General features: G+C 32.0%; 1 protein-coding gene across 3 annotated transcripts; it reads left to right on the top strand.

Annotated features, from left to right (window-relative positions):
- Positions 1 to 11,809: 11,809 nt before the first annotated feature.
- Positions 11,810 to 16,824, top strand: LOC110692936 (uncharacterized calcium-binding protein At1g02270-like). 3 transcript variants are annotated; one of them, XM_021870021.1, is made up of 11 exons: positions 11,810 to 12,206; positions 12,578 to 12,792; positions 12,927 to 13,031; positions 13,142 to 13,247; positions 13,968 to 14,188; positions 14,269 to 14,345; positions 14,448 to 14,556; positions 14,657 to 14,782; positions 15,477 to 15,587; positions 15,665 to 15,772; positions 16,010 to 16,824. In XM_021870021.1, the coding sequence occupies exons 2-11, from the start codon at positions 12,652 to 12,654 to the stop codon at positions 16,229 to 16,231; spliced, it is 1,326 nt and encodes a 441-aa protein (XP_021725713.1). In that variant the 5' UTR covers positions 11,810 to 12,206; positions 12,578 to 12,651; the 3' UTR covers positions 16,232 to 16,824. The 3 variants fall into 3 exon arrangements, with proteins under 3 accessions (XP_021725713.1, XP_021725714.1, XP_021725712.1); XM_021870022.1 differs by having other exon boundaries at positions 11,834 to 11,922; XM_021870020.1 differs by lacking the exon at positions 11,810 to 12,206 and adding an exon at positions 12,242 to 12,472.
- Positions 16,825 to 22,840: the final 6,016 nt, after the last annotated feature.

The following is a 22,840-nucleotide window of genomic DNA, read 5'->3' as shown; positions in this document are numbered from 1 at the left end:
CGTTGCTTCCATTAAACTCCAAACAAATCTATGAAGCTTGCTCTTTCTTTTACTTGTTCTTTTTCTATGACATAGGTATGATTCTCGACCTTGTGCGGAGGGTATCATAACATATATGCATATGAACTTATTAGATCGTATTAGGTCAGATTAATTCTGATGTCACCATATCTTATATTTGATTGAGTTGATCAACTATGATTAGCCTTAAATTACTTTTTTAAGGTAAAGAGAATATAATCTTAGATGATAAGTAATATTATAATAGTCGTGGAATAGATGTATGTTTATATAGTGTCAGAGTAGTAGATATGATATGATCCAAATAATGTTAAGAGGGGGTCTACATGATTTAAATGGGTGCAACGAATGAAGTAATAGCTAACCTATTTACAAGCACAAGTTGTAAACTATGCATGTGGTAGATAGATTTTGGGACCATCTTAGATAACCAATTTTGTAACTCAAGGATCGAAAGCCATCTACTCAAAAAGCCCTATATTAATGGTTAACAAGGTCAAAAAGGTAGAGAAAAATGGAAGACCAAGACAAAAACAAGAGGACTCGTGTTAAATTTTAATGGTCACTCATCAAATCACTCCTCAATATATTGTCAACCTTGGATGCTCTTATGTTTGAAAATGCTGCTATTTTGGTGTAGTGATTATGTACACAGTACATTTTGTATCAAATTTATGAGTGTTTGTTTTGAAGGCATAGTGAAATAATTGATTGATAAACATATTTAACAATAGGTACTTATGAAACCGATACAAACGTCTAACTTGTTCATAAAGTTTTAATCAAAAGGAAGCAGTGCTAGTATTAATCACGGGACAAAGAGTCCATTAGTACATAAGACTATAAGAGGAAACCTTGTTAGGACAATGATTCTCCCAAACTTATTCCACACCGAAAGGAACTAACCTATCTAGATAAGATGAGCAACGAAGTTGCCCTCTCGCTCGCTTAACATGAGACCAAGGACTTAAAATAAGTATCTGACACAAGAATATCAGAACAAGGCATACGCCTGGTAGCCAAAGCAAATTAAATGAACATAATATGATAATATAATGTACTATTAAAATAGCAGAACAAGGCATTCTACAAGTTCAAGTAGTCTTAGTTACAATCTAACAATGAGCTTACACTCAGATCACTACATAATTGTTAAACAAAAACATGCTTAAATTTATGTACTATATGCTCTTTGATCAGCTAAACAAGCTAAGAAAAGCATCCTGAATGATTCTATGAACATCAGAGGAATTGAGAGCAATGTAACAGTATATCAGCTCTTCCATCTCCCCCCAATTACAAACTCCACCCTCTCGAACCATCTCGAGTATCGATCGTTTCAATTCTTTGTAAGGATCTTTCGTGTATAATACCGCGCACATAGTGTTATCAGCCCAAACCCCACAAACATCACTAGGCAAGTTAGCCGAAAAACTTATCCTAGCGCCTCGATTTCGTGCCAACATCTTCTTCTTATGCTGTTTGTAGTTTGCTCTTACCTTATTAGACTCATCCATTGTAAGATATGGAGTATAATGTATATGATGAAGAGATTATGTTTATATATATAAGGTATACTATATGATTTGGTGTGTTATTATTGAATATTGATGTGTTTGGTAAAGTATGGGAAGAGCCTAAAGAAAATAAATGCAAGATGATAGAAAGGGTGTAACGGAATGTCTTGTACAAAGGGAAATGATCATGTGATGTGAAATAAGGGATGCACATACAGCTGTGACTCTGTTAATGTGAGCATTTATTATGTTCCTAGACAATTATGTCTTTCATCTATTTTTGTTTCTTGCCTATCTTTTTATTTGTTTGCTTGTGGTATTATGGTCTTAGCTCTCAGAAGTTAAAATTTGAGGTATTGAGTCTAGTGGTGAGCAGAATCGGGTATCTGGTCTTATGGTTCTGGATTGGGGTCAAATTAGGTTATAATTTATTCTAGAAATATATATATTGATTTTGTAGCTCTCTAAATAGTGAAACGTATATAATTTTGACACTATTTACACACTCAAAGTTTTAAAATGTTGTGATTTATAAGTAAGAAAATAATATAGTTATGTGGGTCTAATTGGATTAGATTCGCTATATACTTTCAATATAATCCATCAACTACTCTTATATCAATTCAAAATCTTTAACAATGAAATTGTGCTTTAAGATGAATTTATTTTCCATTTTTCCATTGCAATATTTGTAGAGCGGTGGAAGTATTCATATTATAATATATTCTATATGTATTAATTTAAGATAAATCATTGAGAGAAATACTCTTATAAAGCATTAAGAGAAGCACTCTTAAGGACTTAAAGTCTTAGGGCATGTTCTCATTTACTGAACTGAACTGAATTGAGCTAATTGAACTGAAATAAATTGTTTATGAGAGAAGAAAATTAAAAATTGAGCCAAAGTGATTGGAGCTGAACTTAACTGAATTTAATAAGCTGAAGAGAACACGCCATTAAGTGTATAACTTTTTTGCATTTTATACATACACAAAAATCCAATACTGTATTTGATTGTTACTAAAGCTAGAGCTGCCAATTCGGGTTAGCGGATCGGATTTGGGTCGGGTAAACGGGTTGGGTTTGGGTCGGGTAAGAGTGGGTCGAGTCAATTCAGATTAATTCCATAACCTATGCGGGTCGGGTTTGGGTTGGGTCATGCTTAAGTCGGGTCACGTCGGGTCATACTTCTTATCGGGTTTGGGTCGGGTTAATAACAGTTCAGGTTACATTATATTAGACTTTTTTTCGCTCGAAAATAATAATTGTCGAAATGTTTACCATGGTCCCTAATACCGTTCGAGAGTCCAATTGACCTGTGAAAACCCTTTTTAACCTGTATTCCCTAGAATCTCAAGGCTTTTCGATACCGGGCCCCGACATTATATCCACGCTTTTTGAGAAATTTTGGAGGTTTCGGGGCCTGGTATCGAAAAGTCTTGAGATTCTAGGGAATACATCTCGGGGTCATATAATGTCGTTTGAAACCATATATGATCACTATTTGTTGTCATAAATGTTCGTGGTATGCTTGAGTTAATGAAATCGGTGCAAGTTGTAAATCGGTAAATTGGTCGTTTAAAGGCAAATTGGATGGTTCCACCCACCCAATTGGACTACCGGTAGGTATTAGGGACCATGGTAAACATTTCGGCAATTTTTATTTGTTGGCGAAAAAAAGTCAAAATTTTCAAAAATCGAAGGCTAATGTCCACGCTTTTTGAGAAATTTTGGAGGTTTTGGGGCCTCATGTCGCAAAGTCTTGAAAATTTTGGGGAATACATCTGAGAGTCATATAATGTTGTTTGGAACCAAATGTTATCATTATAAGTTTTCATAGATGTTAGTGGTAGGCTTGAGTTAATTAAATTGGTGCAAGTTGTAAACCGATAAATTGGCCGTTTAAAGGCAAATTGGATGGTTCCAGTCGCCCAATTGGATGCCTGTAGGGTATTAGGGACCATGGTAAACATTTAAAAAAAATTATATTTTCGGGCGAAAATAAGTCAAAAAATTCCAAAAATTGAAGGCTAATGTCCACGCTTTTTGAGAAATTTTGGAGGTTTCAGGGCCTAGTGTCGAAAAGGTTTGAGATTTTAGGAGATACATTCTCGGGGTCATATAATGACGTTTAGAACCATGTATGATCATTATATGTTGTCATAAATGTTCGTGATACGCTTGAGTTAATGAAATCGGTGCAAGTTATATACCGGTAATATAGGTCGTTTAAAGGCAAATTGGATGGTTCCAACCACCCAATTGGACTCCCGAACGGTATTAGGGACAATGGTAAACATTTTGGCAATTATTATTTTTGGGCGAAAAAAAAGTCTAAAAATTCCAAAATTAAAGGCTAATATCCACGCTTCTTGAGAAATTTTGGAGGTTTCAGGGCAAGATGTAGGGATGTCAATGGGGCGGGGCGGGCGTATGTTGGCCTTCCCATCCCCATCCCCACCTAATATTTTCATCCCCATCCCCATCCCCGCGGCGGGTCCAATTTTCATCCCCATCCCTGCCCCACCGGGTACAACTCCAAAACCATCCCCGCCCCACCCCCCCACTTGGATATTCATCCCCACCAAATACCCGCCTAATCCCCACCCAAGATCCACCTATATCCATATCTCAAATACACAATCTTACATAATTAATACGAATTATAAAATTAAACATTCTATACACATTTTGAGTTATAATATAAGTGTCGTACAAAGTATTATAATTAATATTGTATTTTATGTAATTATTTTATAAATAGAATAAAAGTATGTAATTTTGCTTTAAAAGATATATAGATGTGGGTATGAGGTGGGGATGGGGCGGGTACGAAGTAGGGCGGGTGGGGCGGGGCAGGGATGGGGCGGGTACAACTTAAAATCCACCCCCGCCCCATCACCCATGGCGGGTATGGTTTTTATCCCCATCCCCGCCCCACCACCCGCCAAACCGAGACCCATCCCCGCCCCATTGGGGCGGGGATGGGGCGGGTCTCCTACTTGACCCACCCCACTGACATCCCTAGCAAGATGTCGAAAAGGCTTGAGATTTTAAGAGATACATCTCGGGGTCATATAATGCCGTTTGGAACCATATATGATCATTATATGTTGTAATAAATGTTCGTGGTAGGCTGGAGTTAATTAACTCGGTGCTTGTTATAAACCGGTAAATAGGCCGTTTAAAGGCAGATTGGATGGTTCCATCCACCCAATTGGACTCCCGAACAGTATTAGGGACCATGGTTAACTTTTCGGCAATTATTATTTTCGGGCGAAAAAAAGTCTAAAAATTCCAAAATTAAAGACTTATATCCACGCTTTTTGAGAAATTTTGGAGGTTTCGGGGCAAGGTGTTGAAAAGGCTTGAGTTAATGAAATCGACGGAAGTTGTAAATCGATAACTTGGCCATTTAAAGGAAAATTGAATGGTTCCACCCACCCAATTGGACTCCCAGAGGATTTATGGACAATGGTAAACATTTCGACAATTTTTATTTTCGGACGAAATAAAGTCAAAAAATTCCAAAATTTAAGGCTAATATCCACGCTTTTTGAGAAATTTTGGAGGTTTCGTTACCCGGTGTCGAAAAGGCTTGAGATTTTAGGGGATACATCTCAAAGTCATAATGCCGTTTGGAACCATTCATAATCATTATATGTTGTCATAAATGTTCGTGGTAGGCTTGAATTAATGAAATCAGTGCAAGTTGTAAATCGGTAGATTGGCTGTTTAAAGGCAAATTTGATGGTTCCACCCAACCAGTTGGATTCACAGAGAGTATTAGGGACCATGGTAAACATTTCGGCAATTTTTATTTCCGGACAAAAAAAAGTCAAAAAATTCCAAAATTGAAGGCTAATATCCACGCTTTTTGAGAATTTTTGAGGTTTTGGGGCCCGGTGTCGAAATGCATTGAAATTTTTAGGGATACACTTCGGGGTCATATAATGCCGTTTGGAATCATATATGATCATTATATGTTGTCATAAATGTTCGTGGTAAGCTTGAGGTAATGAGATCGGTGCAAGTTATAAACCGGTAAATTGGTCGTTTAAAGGCAAATTGGATGGTTCCACCAATCCAATTGGACTCCCGGAGGATATTAGGGAACATGGAAAATATTTTGGCAATTTTTATTTTTGGGTGAAAAAAATTCTAAAAATTTTAAAATTAAAGGCTAATATCTACGCTTTTTGAGAAATATTGGAGGTTTCGGGTAAGGCCTAAAGAGATTTTATGTATTATTGGGCCCACGGCAGCTCCATTGTATTGGATACTAAATTGTGCTTGTTTGACTGTCAAGCCAGACCCATTATATGTAGAGGGCAGGCCTTATTAAAATACCCCTAGCCTAAGCCAATTTGCACCTAAAGCCCAATATTAAACCAATTGTTTTCTTGTTGGCCCATTATTATTCTAGAATATTTACAAGCAATAAGTATCTATTACTTCCTGTCAAAAAAAAAAAAAGTATCTATTACTTGTATTGTGTTTTGTTCATTGTATGCAATTCTGCACATTACACTTCCATTTGAATACATATTATTAGATAAAATGATTGCATAAGGTCATAAGGAGTCATAATCCGGGAGATTAGGAGTAATCCAACCATTATACCCATAACCCTACCAATTGAGTAATCTTCCCGCCAAACTAGTTTAGGGAAGTGAAGTTGGTAAGGTAATAAGGTATCCAACTTTTAGATCACGGGTTCAAATTCTTTGTGTATAAAATATTCTAATTTCATTGAAATACGGAGTAAAAGGACTTATTCAATCTTCAATCTACTCTTTTTATTTTAGATTGTGCAACAATTTTGCAAGCTTGTCATTTCTATATTTATGAGTGCTAAATGAGAATTTGAGAGATATGTAAGAACATTAAGCCTTATTTAGGTATATAATATTTGTTTCTAAAATTTAGAGATACTCACTTTTGACTCTAGCCATTTTCAATGCGTGTCAGTTCTACATATCACATCTGTAATTTAATTTCTAAATACTTGTCAATTCTTTGTTTATTGAGATTAAACTTAGACCAAAAATTTACCCCAAAATATAATGATATAAGCTATAGATTTTCTCCTAGATAAATTGCTAGTTTCGTTATTGCAAGAGAAATTAGCGGTCAAAGTTCAACTCGGAATTATTTGTCTTAATTAAGAAAATGAAGGTTGGGTTTGTTAATAATAATTTATCAAGAAATTCAGACGTGTCTTCAACAAAATCAAATTGTAAGGTAGCTTAACTTTCTTTTTTGTGATTATAAAATGGGATGACTAAATTTGGTGTAATGCACCTATGATTAAGACAGCAAGCAGATTATGTACGTGCACGCGGGCAGAAAATGTGATTCACGATCTATCAATATTCTTCGATGATAATGTTATCATCACACATTCACACTTACTATCTAAAAATTGATTTTTTTTGAAAAAATTAAAAAAAAATCTAAAAATCGATTTTACTGCTAGTGGATTGACTATATGCTTTAATCTTTAATTATCAGCAGTAAGTATTTAAAAGACATGAAACGTGTTAAAATTAGCTACTTGTATGAAGTTTTGATAGAAATTTATTTACTACTTATATAACGAACATATGAGTTCCAATGAAGATGTGTTGATTATGTATTTTGATGAAACTTGTATTAAAATTAAATTTGAATAATGCAATGGTGATTCCATACATTTGATGTAAATTTATAAGATTAATCTTTGTATTGATTTATAAATTTTTAGGCTTTCAATCTTTCAAATATTCTTTTTTTTTTTCTTTTTCTTCGTTTTTTTTTTTTTTTTAAGATAAGAAAAAATAATGAATAATAGAAGACTCTTCTCAGAAGGAGTATTGCTAATACATTGGATACAATAATAAGAAATAAACAAAAGTTATTATAAGGGATAATGTTCATACTATCAAAAAGGGTATGAAATTGTGTGATACTTGATTATAAAATCTACAATATTTATTTTTCCACAAATATTAATATCAAAAAGGGTACTAATTATAAAATAACCTTCAATATATTTAGGGTTGATGAATTAACGTTATTTCTAATACTCATTTGTTTTTAGTGAATTTTGGTGCAATGGCCGTGCGTCATATCAAAATTAATTAGGGGGCAAAAGAGGAGGGACGGTGCCAAACCAAATAAAATGCTAAAACATGTTCTCTCACGTCGGTAGATTGATGTTGACTCCATGAACATTTTATTTATTTTAGATTTTGAAATTTTGACGTTCATATGATCTCAATTTAATTTATATTATTTCCCTTTCATTTTCACTATTTTTAAACAAAAAATAATTTTGTTTCGTGACTTCCAAAACCTCCTAAACCACATACATTCTTCATTTGAAATACTAGGCAATTTAATTAAGGACGCTTTTTGTTTAAACTACTATAGTTCATTGTTATATATTATAATTACAATAATATATTAATTATTTGATGTATATTGATGAAATTATAAATTAATAGCCGTCATTACAGATTACTTCGTTATGGAATACAACATTACTTTTTTTATAAAATACGGCATAAAGTTATATATTACTTCATCTGTTATTTTTTAATCGCTTGTCATATTCACTATAAAAATATAACTTCAATAATTATTATCTCTGGATGTATTTATATATATTGACCTACTCAACTATTGTAATATAAATTTATATACCAAGTCATTAGGATTGAGAATTGAGAAGATGTTTATGAAAAAGGGGCGGGAGTACTTTAAAAAGTCTATTGATTCAATTAAAGATTGCTCTAATTAATTTGAGACTCATTGGTATATATTTCATATGGGAATATTATTATTATGATTATTTTTCTCATATCATATCATGTAAGGATATAAATCAAACTCGGATATAAATTTTACTTATTAAATATATAATATGTGATTAAAGCTAAGAGAAATTTTCATAAGTTAAATGATTAAACCCTTAATCATACAGAACAAAAAGGGGAATCATCATTATTATCCGTGCGTGCAATTGTTGCAGTAATCAGTTATTCAAAGCAAGTTGTTTTGTGGGTGGCTGCAAAAGTGCAAAGTCTGCAACAAAATTGAACAGTAATAAGCACAGAAAGTGATTAATTAAAGTGTAACCTTTTTCCTGTTACCTAACTTTTCTCATGTCAAATTATACTAATTTGCTTTTTATTGCTTTAAGTTTGAACAAACTTTATCTTTAGCCACTTATTGCCTTATTGGACTGTATATTGTATATCTACATCTTGAAAGCGCAACAATTTGACAAGCAAACTGTACAACTTGTGCCTTTAACAATTTTAAAGTAATAATGATGTTAAAATATTTTGAAAGAATGAAAATTAGATTTTAGTCCAAATGTACAAATAACATGTAATTTAACTACTAATAAACTAAAACATCTATGCTCTACACTTATCTTTGTCAAAATAATTTTGACAATTTGACCACCGTATTAAAAGTCTCAAGTTTATCAATCAATTTGCTATTAGCGTAGTTGACATAATTTGTGAAATTGAATTCTAATCTATTTGATGGCAAACATATGCATTTTAAAAATAAACATTATAAAACCTTACCTTGTTTTAAGGATTCAATGTTGAACACTATTTTAATTGGTCTTTTATTGATTTTTTGGAGGGGTTAGAAAATAGGAACATTAGAAGTCTCTTCTTATGAGAAAAATACCTAATACATCGTATATACTAATGGGAGATAGACAAGTTATTTACCAATTAAAACAATAATATCCGAATCATATGAAACTAACTGACCTTCTTAGTTTGATTTTCGGTAGCTTAGATGTGTTGGATATTCTAATTGTCAAATTGTCATATAATGCAACAAATACCAACGATTATGTGATTATTTTGACGTGGAACTTCTTGAGCACCTTGCACCTTAGGGATGAATAATTATAAGACTGTCTCCTTTAATCATACAAAATATATTTTGGTGTTATGCCGCTATGAAGAGCTAATGCTTCATCTTTGAATGATTTTGTGTTTCCTAGATAAAAAGTACATGCATTGATGACATTGTTGTTGTTATTATCAAATAGGATGATGACATATACCTGTTGGTGCAGAGTTATTTATTACTACGAATCTACAAATAATGATGTAACACATACACATTATACACTCCATGTTTTGTGTTATTATTTGATTTGTCAACACTTGACAGAAAAAGAGATAAATCTTTGTGGTTTATTTGGCATTTAAAACAACTCCTATTATAGTCCTACATATAGAATGCGACAATTGAGCTAGCACATCACGTATATTGGACAATAAGCAAAAGAACATGTTTTTTCTATTTTATCGTTTCGACTATAGCAAAAGCCAAGAGGCACATTCTACAATTTAAAAAGACATGTTCTTGAACAAAATCACATAAATTAAGGATCTTAGCTTAATATGAAGTAAACAAAAAGATCCATAGTAAAAAGGAATTCATTAACTTTAACTTTCGGCTCGTTAAAGATAGAAGAAGATTGAAACATTATTCACGAGGCTAGCTTATTGTCTCCCTATTTGTCACCATAAAGCTATAGCATACTTGATTATGTTAATCATAAGTAAGATTTTAAATAATTAAAATGTGCAAGACAAAGAAGCAAATTTAATGGAAAGTTGATATACTAATTAATCTTTACTACTACATGCATGAATATTGCATTAATAATAAAACTTATCAAGACATGATTTTGTTATGAAATTCAAGATTAAAAATCACTTTTATATTAGTTTTAATAATCATGTCTTAGGAAAATGCATCTATGATAACCAACATTATTCACAAATCTACACCTTCCTTTCAAAATGCTCCAATACACCCATGCATGCATGGGTGGATAGGGTAGTCCATAGTGGAAAAAAAAGTACTTGTATACTAAGGCTTTGTTTGGCAAATGGCTGTTGGCGGTTGGCTGGTTCACTTAGCTTGTTTGACTAGCTGGAATGTTTGGCTGTTTATAATGGCTTTTGAAATTGGTTGTTTAGCTGGCTGTTTATAAAAGTGTTTGGTAAATTAATTGTTGGTTGTTGGCTGTTTATTAGATAATTTGTAGGCCAACAAGCCAAAAGCCAACAAAAAAGCTACTCAAAGCAGCTTTTTCATTTTGGCTTAAAAGCCAGCTTTTTCGCTGACTAAAAAGTCAATTACCAAACATATTTTTTGGCTGTTTGACCACCTAAAAAAGCTATTAAAAAGCCAATTACCAAACATGGCCTAAGTATATATGCATGCACTTTTATTGGATATTGATTTTAGCACACCACTAATTGATTTTGACACACTCCTATGTGAGCAGAACATAGAAAACCATGTTGTTGAATGGAGGTGTCAAAATCAATTCCCACTTTTATAACATGACATAATATGCATTGCCTTTAGATAATTCAATTCTAGCCAAGGTGATTGAAATAGTAAATTTTTATCTGACTTTTTAATCAAAAATTCAATTGACCACTACTTAGGGTCTATTTGTTCACTTTATTTTCACTTATTTCAGTTGAATAAGTTTAGTTAAGTTCAGTTTAGGTTTAATAAGTTCTGATAAGGGTTACCCAAGTACAAATTACAACTAAAATAAGTTTTAATAAGGTCTAATAAGTTCAGATTAATTCATATAAGTTCAAATCAGTGAAAATCAGGTAAATAGAACATACACAAATATAGGCAATCTTTACTTGAAAAACATTATTATTGCCTTAGGAAACACGTTTACATACATTCATTAACCATTTGTCACATTTCATATTATCATATATATGTACTTCTCCCATAACTTATTTGAGTTATGGATTGGGTTACCCTTATGTAAATTTATCCCAAAAAAAAAAACAAATAAATTTATTGTCCAAACTTATATGAACATAGGTATAGAATATCGTCTCTCTTTAATCTACTAATTAACCTAATTAAATCCACTTTTTAAATCTTAAACAAATATCTTTTCAAGGTTTTTTCCATAATCAAGCAACCAAATATCCCAAGATATTTGTTACATACATACTATGATACTAATAACTATTCCTAAGATAACATTTACTTAATGATTAAAGTAGGAAATATACTTGGACATTAGAGTCTATAATCATTAATTAACGCTCAAGTAACATGGTCCATTCATTCAACCAAAAAAGCCAAAAAAGAATTTATTAATTTATACAAGTAGGTTTTATAATTTTTTTTTTACAAATATTTTTCTTTCTTTTATTATAGATTTAAAAACCTATAAATATAGCCATATAAATCACTATTAAACCTATTAAGCAGTCAATCAAATTTATCTTAAGATTAAGAAAGAGACTTCATTAATTACTCTGTTCTTATCTTTAAAAAGAGACCAATTTGTAGAAGAACATTGGTACCGGTATTTCAGTTAATTATATTTTTACAGAATACAATTAAATCTTCTTCCCTCTTTTTTTCTCTCTCTAAACTTAAACAGGCCGGCATCTAATTTCTCTTTCTCTCTATATTCTGTATATTTTTCCCCAAAATCTCGAAAAAGTTCCCAATTTTCCTATTTTTAAGCAATTATCTAAGAATCAAAAACCCAGAAAATAAATTCTGCAAATTTTTTTGATTTTTTTTGTTGCTAATAATACTGTAATAAATTAAAGACAATTTCTTGCTGTTTGAAGAACCCTTTAGGTGAGGGAAAAGCCAATTTTTTTTGAGATTTTTTGTTTTGTTTTGTTTTGTTTTATTATGGGGGTCATTATTTGACAATTGGGTTTAATGGGTTTGAGTTTTTTTGTTATTTTTCTGCGTTTTTGGAATGCACATAAGGTGTTTGTTTCTGGGTCGCTTTGGGATTTGTGAAATTGTATATAATTTGACATTGGAGTGATGTTTTAGTGATTTACTTCGTAATATGGCTTGTATATGAAGTTTTAATGATGAATATATGTTTCTGGGTATGTTTTTTATAAATATTGAATTGGGTTTGATTGCTTTTGAAACAAATATAAAATTTCAATTATAATAAGATTTATGTATGTTGGTTTAATTGGAATTTATAGGTAAGGAGCATCAATTTTTGTTGTTTGTTGCGCTGGAAGTAATTGGAGAAGAAGATAAGGGTGAGAAAATAGGAATGGTAAGAAGAAAAAGTATGTTGAAGGGAAGAATTTCGAGAATTGGGAGATATGCAATTGCTTCATCAATTACAGATCAATGTATTACATGTACTACATTTAATATCCTTGCTCCAATCTACAAAAGGCTGAGTGATGAGGTTTGTTGATTAGCATTTTATAATATAGTTCTTATTATGAATTATAATGTTCATTATATTGTTGGTGATTGCATTCTCAGTTGGTCTTCTGGTGATTATTGCTGATTTTCGTATTGTTTTCGGGGAGGTAACAGGATCAAGACGGCCGTGAGAGCGATTACAGAGCATTTTGGCTAGCTAGAAATCAAAGGATATTAGATTGGTTGTTGTGTGAGAGATCTACTATTATTTGTCTTCAGGTTGGTGGCATTTTCATGTCCTGTGTTCAATAGTATGCTAATGGTGCATTGCAATTTGTTATTGGTCTATTGGGGTGCTAATACTTGTGATTTCTATATGCTGTGTTTAGGAGTTTTGGGTTGGTAATGAAGAACTTGTCAGTATGTATGAAAAGCGGCTTGGTGATGCTGGTTACAATAATTTCCAGCTAGCACGAACGAACAATCGTGGAGACGGTATGCTATTGCTCTTTTAGTTCACATTGTTGGCTGTCAAACATATGCTATTGTTCTATTAATTCACGCTGTTGAATGTCAAACGTTTATTCTGTAGTCGTCCTAGCTAGATAGTTTGCCTTGAATTATGATGATAATGTGATTCTGTATTCTTGTGAGTTATATGTTATAGTACTGTTAATACTGTAATAGTGTGGAGTGAAACTTGTTTCTTGTATTTCTATTTACATGATCATTTCGTTAGATTCTCAACCATCCTGCCTAACGGTCCAAGTTGCTGTTTGGGAAACTGAGAGGTGGAAATACAAAGACTAAAGGAGTTGGTACTTGGTAGGGAAGAGAAAGGCGGTGGACCGGTGATAAATCACGTTATTCTATTGTTTGGTGAGGTTTGCAACGTCGCATTCATGTGGTGTTGCCATTAATAAATTGAAATTAGTTGCATGATTTGGGTATTGTATTCCATATTTCTATTACAGCAGTGGTTGGTGGTAATGTCCAGCTAAAATATTGTCATCAACTGCTGCATAATACAAAATTGTGTTATATCACCACTTTCAATCAACTAGTAAAATAAACAATGACTAATTGACTATAGTACTTTGTAGTCCTACTTTAGTATCTATGCTTACGGTGCTGCTAAGCGCAGACAATATAATTTTTGTGTTTTTTTCCCCTCCTGACTGAGACCCTGTGATGTTTTTTTTCTGGAAAATGTAGGTCTGCTGACTGCAGTACATCGAGATTACTTTAAAGTTATTAATCACCGAGATTTGCTATTGAATGATATTGGAGATCGTGTTGCTCAGTTACTACATGTTGAATTAGTTAACCCTTTCTATCAAAATCGAAGTACAAATGTCCGACAAGAGATTATCATAGTGAACACTCACTTATTGTTTCCTCATGATTCTAGTCTCTGCCTAGTGAGATTGCACCAAGTATGTTGTATTCAATATGGTTGGCGTAGTTGTTTCTTGACTATTACAAACCTCTAATCGTGAAATTACGTAATATTCAGGTTTATGAGATCCTACAAAATGTGGAATCTTACCAGAAAGAATTTAAGCTGAACCCCATGCCTATCCTACTCTGTGGGTAAGCTTCTTACATATGTACTACATTTTTGCAACTAAGGATTTGCTGGTTGTTGGTACTACATTAGTACATTGATTGATCACTAAATTGTTTTTGCTGCAGTGATTGGAATGGCAGCAAACGTGGACATGTTTACAAGTTTTTAAGATCTCAAGGGTTTGTCTCATCATATGACACTGCTCATCAGTACACGGATGCTGATGCTCATAAGGTGATCATCACCTAAATTATTTCAAAAATAAATGTATCTTCTTGCATATACAGCTGTAATTAGGGTTCATCCTTTTCTCATACTCATTTCTTTTACACAGTGGGTTAGCCATCGCAATCACCGAGGAAACATCTGTGGGGTTGATTTCATATGGCTTCTTAACCCAAACAAGTGTCGGAAGATTCTCAAGACAAGCTGGAATGAGACAGTATTTAGCATGTTCAAGGTTGAATGCCTTCTTCATTTACTTTGTATATTTTATATTTTATTTTCTTTATGTATCTTAAATCCTGCTTGTATGTCTGCTAGACTGTAATTGCCTTGATTACCTGTTTCTTATCTTTCTGTTTCAAGAAATTAGTATATTAATGCATTGAAAAGGATTGGGGATAAGAATTTTATATGTTAGCACGCTTAGGAAATTCTTTATGGCTAACGAAATTCTTTAAGTTTTGGCTAGTTTGGGATTTTTGTTGGAAATTTATGAAATAAACTAGATATTTAAATTTCAAACTTAAAAGTGTTAATCATAATGAAAATCTCTGTCAATATTCTTAAACTAGTCGTCTACTCGTCTGTATATTGAAGATCTTTGTCAAAATACTTTCTAAATTATTACTCCATAGGATAGTGTTATACATTGATGCTTTGACTTTCTTTAATTGAGTATGGCATGATTTGATGATTGAATAATATTTTGAAATTCAGAAACCATAATAATCAGTTGGTTATGATGATCAACTTGGTGAACTACTCTCATCTATTGATTTTGCTGCATCTCACTGTAGATCTATTCATCTGGATTGTCACTGTAATTAATATCAAAAGTATTAATTATCAAATATGAATCTCTTTTTAAGCTTGCAATCAAGGTTGCAGTTTTCAGCTATGTATCTAATTGGCAATCTGTTTCTTTACAGTCATTACTTCGGAGAGCTTCATTGACAGCTTATGATGCATTTGCCTTTATAAAGGCTGATAGCGGGGGTGATTATATAACTTACTCGTGTTTCTGTGAGGCTCTTAGACAGGTAATGATAGATTTTCAACATCAAGCTCATTTTTACCCTCTCTGGTACATTTCTAACTGATATTTCTGCTTTTGCAGCTAAATTTAGCTGGCCAACCTTACGGACTGAGTGAGGAAGAAATGAAAGACTTGTGGGTTCAGGCAGATATTGATGGAAATGGAGTTCTCGATTACAGTGAATTTCAGGTGAAAACAAACTTTACTTTTGCTCACATTGGACTTTGATGTTAATTTAAAAGCGACCTTGGTGTTGCTAACACATAAAAACCTGATCTGCATTTTAGCAAAGTACAGAGTTACAGACCCATGTAATGAAACTTGTATCATTGTAAATGACTAGAGAGTAGAGACTAATAGTCATTATGAAATCAATCTATCTCCTTTTTTTGATGTTCTTATATTGCAAGCTGCTTATTATTGCAGGAAAGAATCTGGAATTCAGAAGACACGGATGATGATGGAAGTGTACATGGCTGTGATGTCAATGACACGGTGCAAGCTATTGGGTTCAGCGTTAAAAATGCAGTTCTCTTCCCCACTGAAGTCGAGAAAGGGATGTGGCCTGAAGACTACTCATTGTCTGACCATGCTCGGCTCACTGTTGTGTTCTCACCTGTACGAATGCCATGCTCTCAGATTTTATGACAAAAACTGCAATAAGAGAGGTTTCAGCTTTCAGCATGAGATTCAATGAGCAAAATACATAAGAGGATTAATGCATAATTAAACACTCATCAACTTTTTGTTGGTGACTGTGATGTGTACGTTCTTAAGCTTAGATTCAACCATAACCTGGTAGACCTCTATTCATGGACAATATATCAGAGGATGAGTAATAGCAGGATCTCATAAGCATGTTTTTGTTTTGTAAATGGATTTGACTTTCAATCCCAGGACGGAGAGATCGTCAATGCTAGTGCAATAGGCTCATGCTTGGTCAGTTCAGTTACAGAATTGTGCTGAGATTTCTGATCGAATTGGTGAATGAATACAAGGAAGAACGCGGAAGCATACCGTTTGATGAATAGAGGACAGATGAAGTTGTATACTGTAAATGTGTGTATAATCAGCTCTGCAGCCACTGTAAGATTTTGTAGGTAGCGTGTATAATTCATACCAGATTTTGTTAATATTGCACCAAAAAGCAATGCAATTTTCATTGGTGATAATTCCTTTGTAGTCCATCTTCTATACAATTAGTTTGTGCCAGTAAAATTCCAACCATTATGGCAGCCGCATATTAGCAATTTGCCAATTTAGCATATATCGATATTAAATATAGACACTAAGTACTACTCCGTAACACAATTTTGATAAAATAATTAATTACATAATATTAACTTTTTTTAAAAAAATAATAATTTTAGAGACAATGTAAATTTCTTAATCATCCTAATATGCACAATTTTATCATTGTAAGCATTTTACAAACCACAATCATTAACCAGCTTTTTCTTTTTTTTTCTTTTTTTTTTCTTTTTTTTTTGAAACCTAACGAACTAAATTTTAAGTCAACCTAATATGCACATTTTTTTTCAATTAAAATAGAAAACCATTCTACAATTCAAGAATCTAACCAACAAGAAACGCTAGACATTGACATGTAATTATGGTTGCATTGGCAATTTGGCATTAACATTTATTACAAAAAAACAGGTACCTTTTTTTTTCTTTTAAAAAAAATACTCAGTATTAAATAAGCTAACTAAAATTGCTAGCTCATTTAGCTAGGGGTGGCAATTCGGGTCATTAGATCGGGTTCAGGTCAGATTTCGGGTCGATTTTGGGTTATGCTTATAAACTATCAAAAATAGTGTAAAACTTAATGTTATTACGAAATATGAAATTTGGGTCAAATCGGGTAGAATTCGGGTTGTTCGGGTTTCGTTTGGGTCGGGTTTCTCTCAGTATCGGGTCGAGGTCGGATCGTGTTATTATCTGGTCGGATCACGGATTGTCGGCCCTACATTTAGCATGTACAAAGTAATATACAAACCTAATTAATCCATTCTCCCTTCAGACTTCTCCCCTCAACTCACCAACTCCTTCCTCACTTTCACAATCCATCATTTCTATCAATCAAAAAATAATCCATGCATTAAGGTTTATTTCTAAATTTCACTCCATTGAAAAGCTAATATGTCTTTATTATTATTATTATTATTATTATTATTATTATTATTATTATTATTATTATTATTATTATTATTATTATTATTATTATTATTATTTTATTTTATTTTTTTTTTTTTTTTTTTTTCAAAAGGTATAAAAAATTAAACATTGGGAAATTCTAGTTCCTTAATAGAAGAAGTCTTATTACATGTAATTTATAGTACATGTCTACGAACATGGTGTAGATAACATAGATTATTTAGCATAAACACAATTCGTAGTGAATAATTCCATGAATAAGAATCCACATAACAAGAATGGAACATGATCCCAAATCCACTGAACATTCAACCCAAAAGATGAGGAAAATTAGATATTGGAACCATTAGATATTATTCTTATATTACATACCAAGAACACAATCAACATTCAACACATTATTAATACAACTATGTAAAGTAAGAAAAAGGGCGTTGTCGACTAACCAAAAGCAGAAAGAACGTTAAAAAATAAAAGGACTGAAAAGAGGAAAATTAAAAAATAAAATATTAATACTGTATTTATATTTATAAAATAATTTTTTTAAAAAAAGTTTGGTTTATGTACGTACGGGTGAGAGAGATTTGAGATAAGAATCGTTTAAAAAGTAAAAAAATCCATGCAATAACATGCATTATCATCAGTAATCGTCAAAGCCTAAAACTTTAGGAGGTGGGGCCCACAATAATAATAATGATATTTCAAAACTAAAATTATACGACTATTTTCATATTTTGTACTCCATAATATTTTCTCCATTTCAATCATAATATTTTGTACTCCGTATTATCAATAATCATAAAAAATAAAATAAAATAAAAAATCCAAAAAAAATGAAAAAAAAAAATATAGAGAGAGAAACAATTGGTGTATAGTTAATATACTGAGAGATTTTTCTGTATGGCTGGTAACACCATCTGGCTGGGGTTATTCGAGTTACTCGGTCAGGGGTTACTCAAAGTTATTACTCACCAATTAACCTCTCAATTAATCCATGATCGAACCCCTCAAGTAACCTTATTGACAGAGTAACCCCTCAAGTATCTCCTGACCGAGTAACCTCTCAAAAAACCCCTGACCAAGTGACTCCTAACCGAACCCCTCGAGTAACCCCTGACCTAATATCTCAAGTAATAACCCCGGTCACACAATGTTGTCAGCCACATATAAAATTTTGTGTTATATATAACCTCTGTTTTTTATTATTTGCAAGTTTACAACAAATATATTTTTTTTTATATTGCATCAATGATAACTCTGTGTGACAAAAAATAAGAAATAAAGGTAAGTGTATAGATTATAATTACATAGTACATATAAAATTGCTCTTATAAGTAAGTAAATTCAGACATTCTGTGTATACAATGTAGGAAAATGTACCTTTCAAAAAAAAAATTGTAAGAAAATAGAGCAACTAAATTAAAATGAACTATAATAAAGTACATTATGTTGCTCTAGTGTATTGCTCTTATTAAGTAAATTCAGACATTTTGTATATACAATGTAAGAAAATAGATAGAGCAATTTAATTAAAATGAACTATAATAAAGTACATTATGTTGCTTTAATATTATCTTGTTCTAATTAAAATATTGCAATAATGTTGCTTTAATATTATATTGTCCTAATTAAAAAATTGCCGGTGTTATTATTCTGTTAGAAATCTTTACGTACTTTTTTGTTGGTTTATTTGTTGCGCTTTAAATCAAGAAAGAAGTGTGTAAGTTGGCTGATCTAGATAGTGGAGTGGCTATATATTGCATGCATGGTTAAACGTCTCTAGTGCGTGGCTTTATCTTCTTTTGCCTTTTTCCACGTTCATGTTCACACTACTATACTACACCATAACAGGATAAAGTGTAGTACCATAGAACTATCTAAGGTTGTACTATACATTAAAACTACTCGAAAGTTGATGGTTTTTGATGTAGAAATATCTTATTTTGTGTAATCATGTTAGGTATGTAACCGTTAATATGAATGGTTCAATTCAATATCCGATTTTTTTACTTATTATAATATTATACATCGTATATTTAAAGAAAATGTTTAAACTAATGGTTGAATAAGTTTCAATCATATTCAACAAGTTATAGTTAGGATAGCTGGATGAAAAATATCAATTATTTAACTATATGAATTAATTAACTTATAACTCAATGAATAGACTATTTAGAGAAATAAATAGAATATCATTACGCAGTATATCAAATAATTATCATCAAGAATTCAAAATTGCTATAATCATATCTCCTTGAAATAGGTATACCTTCATACACATAATACACAGGGCCTGCTCTGATTTACTGAGTTGAACCAAACTGAACTGATTGGAGCTAAACCGAACTGAATTGAACTGAAATGTTTATCAAATAAGGAGATTAGGAATTGAATTGAACTGTTTATAAGATAAAGAAATTATGAACTGAACTGAAATTAAGCTGGAGAAAACAGGTCCGTACGTGTAGAAGTTTTTGTTTTTATCATGTGTTAGATTGAATCCATTTACTTTATAAATAAGATTTACACATTAAGGGCTCGTTTGGTTGAATGTAGGAATTGCAAATTCCTTGGAAAATTGATTTCCCATGAAATTGAACTTCCTAGGAAATTCTAAAAAGTGTTTGGTTAACTAAGGGAAGTGAAAATTCCCATGGGAAGTTCCACTTACCTAGGTCCCCCTAGATAATTAACTTCCCCCATTTTGTGGGAAGTGGAAATTCATGGAAATTTCTACTTCCCATGAATTTGTCAACCAAACAACTTCATGGTGTGTTTGAATTCTAGAATTTCATTTGAAATTTTGGAATTGGGACAATTATAGTGTTTGGATGTCCAAGAATTTCAAATGAGGAATTTGCCCAAATTATACAACTACCAAGTAATAACCCATGAAGGTAAGGATTTCAAATGACAAGGTAAACCATGTCATTTGAAATACTCAAATTCCATAATTCAAATGATGCATTTGAAATGAAATCTATCTTCCCAAACACAACCTCAAAGAATTTCAATTCCTAGGATTTCCAACTTTCTATGTTTTTATTTGTCAACCAAACAACCCCTAAAAATAAAAATCCAATAATTCATGGGCCAAATACCAAAACCCGAATACACCAAATTCTTTAAAATTTAGGATACCTTGGGCCCGAATTAAAATCCATCAAATGACAGAAAATAGTCAAATCAACAGCAGTCACAATCTTCTTTCTAAGAAGGTCCTACGCAGCCACAGTAAAATATTGGATTAAATTATTACAAACAAATATTTAAATAGGAAATTGGGAGGAAAATTCCCTCTAAAACTTCGTCACACTTTCCTTCCAATTAACACGTCATCAATTAGTGGGTCCCAACCCCCAACTCCTGCCACTCTTCTTGTATTTCACTATTTTTCCTACCTGTCATCTTCTTATTGGCCAGCTGACTTCTACACCTCTCTCTCTCTCCTCAATCTTCCTCGTAACGCTCTTTGAATTTCCTATTTTATCCTTTTACAACCTTATACGAATACAGTATAAATCAAAGGGTAATATAACTACGTATAGCGTACTGGGTAATATAACTACGTATAGCGTACTTGTATTACGTATACATTTCTTAAAATGGAAAAACGTATAAATTTATCACAACAACGTACGATTTTTAATTAGTGTTTCTTTAAACACATAATATTGCTTATTTATTTTGCTATCTTTTTTAATAAAAAATTATTTTTTATAAACTGCGTGCATGTGTCATTTATTCTAATTTCAATTGGAGAAAAAAAAAATACTCCTTCCATTTTTAAATACCTTGCTTTATTTCTTCACGTGCGTAGTTTTAGGAGAAATTGGAAAAAAGTAATAAAATATAGAGATAGTGGGATTAATGAAAGGTAAATTGGAGAAAAAAATTTAAAAATAATAAAATTGGGTCCCACTAGTTGAGAGAAGTAATTTAAATATTATAAAAACTTTCCAAATAAGGTAATGGAACAAGTGTTTTAAAACGGTCGCAAAAGCAAAGTGGAACAAGTATTTAAAAACGCTCATAGACAAATTAACATAGTCCCATTAGTTTAAGTGTAGGTTGTAGAGTCATAAAATAAGTAAAAAGAAGTGAGGAACATGGTGTTGGCAAAAATAATGTGGCATAAAAATTATCATGACATGATTTTAATTGTTGAAACCTCATATCATGAAACAGGTGTTAACTATACATGAAAGAGATTGTCTTATAAACTACATGGCATGAATTCATTGGTTGTATTGACATGTAGATAGGTAGAAATTGTGTGACATGACCCAATAACTGAAATATCACATTTTATAACAAAGTTAGGAGAAATAAATAACGCGGTATGAACCCATTGGCTGAATTAACTGGTAGAGAGAAATAATGTGACATTGATCAGTTGAGATATGTGACATTACTGATCAGTTAGAATGCAATCTCAATTCATAAACCATGTGGAGAAAAGGAGAAATACTAAAGGCAAAAAAATAACTGCTATGAATCCATTGGCTGTATTAACTTGAATCAATAATCAGCTGACATATGTTAAAAATACATTGATTGTAACCCTGATGTCATACCACAAGTAGGAGAAATAGGAAAGATTTCTACATGTCATTATTTTAATGGTTGAATAACGTGGCAATCAGAAACCAGAAAGATCACAGCAGTTGCAAAATCAATTTTATTATAAATAAGACCATTAATATGTGTGTAAATTACTCATATTTGCTTCTTATTCTACTCAATATATACAAGTAATTCTTAAAGCTGCTTATATTAAATTCGATAAAGGTAATTTTCTAAATTTCTGTATTTTTTCTTTAATTATTAATTCTATGTTAAATTGCTCATTTTTCTTCTTCTACTATTCATACATACAGAGTAATTCTTAAAGATGCGTATTCGTATACCAATACGGATAAAGGTAATTTTCTTTATTTTTTCTTTTATACACCAACTAGTAGTGAGTAGTGAGTACTAGTATGAAGTGAGGGCTGAAAATGGAATTTCACATAGGTGGATTAACGCGGCTGAATGGACGCGGGATATACGAGAGAAAATCTATTTGTCCATTTCCATAAATTGATAAATTGACTCACT

The sequence above is a fragment of the Chenopodium quinoa genome, unplaced genomic scaffold (genome assembly GCF_001683475.1).
Source record: "Chenopodium quinoa cultivar QQ74 unplaced genomic scaffold, ASM168347v1, whole genome shotgun sequence".
Classification (NCBI taxonomy): domain Eukaryota; kingdom Viridiplantae; phylum Streptophyta; class Magnoliopsida; order Caryophyllales; family Amaranthaceae; genus Chenopodium; species Chenopodium quinoa.
This window is presented reverse-complemented; position numbering and strand designations above follow the sequence as displayed.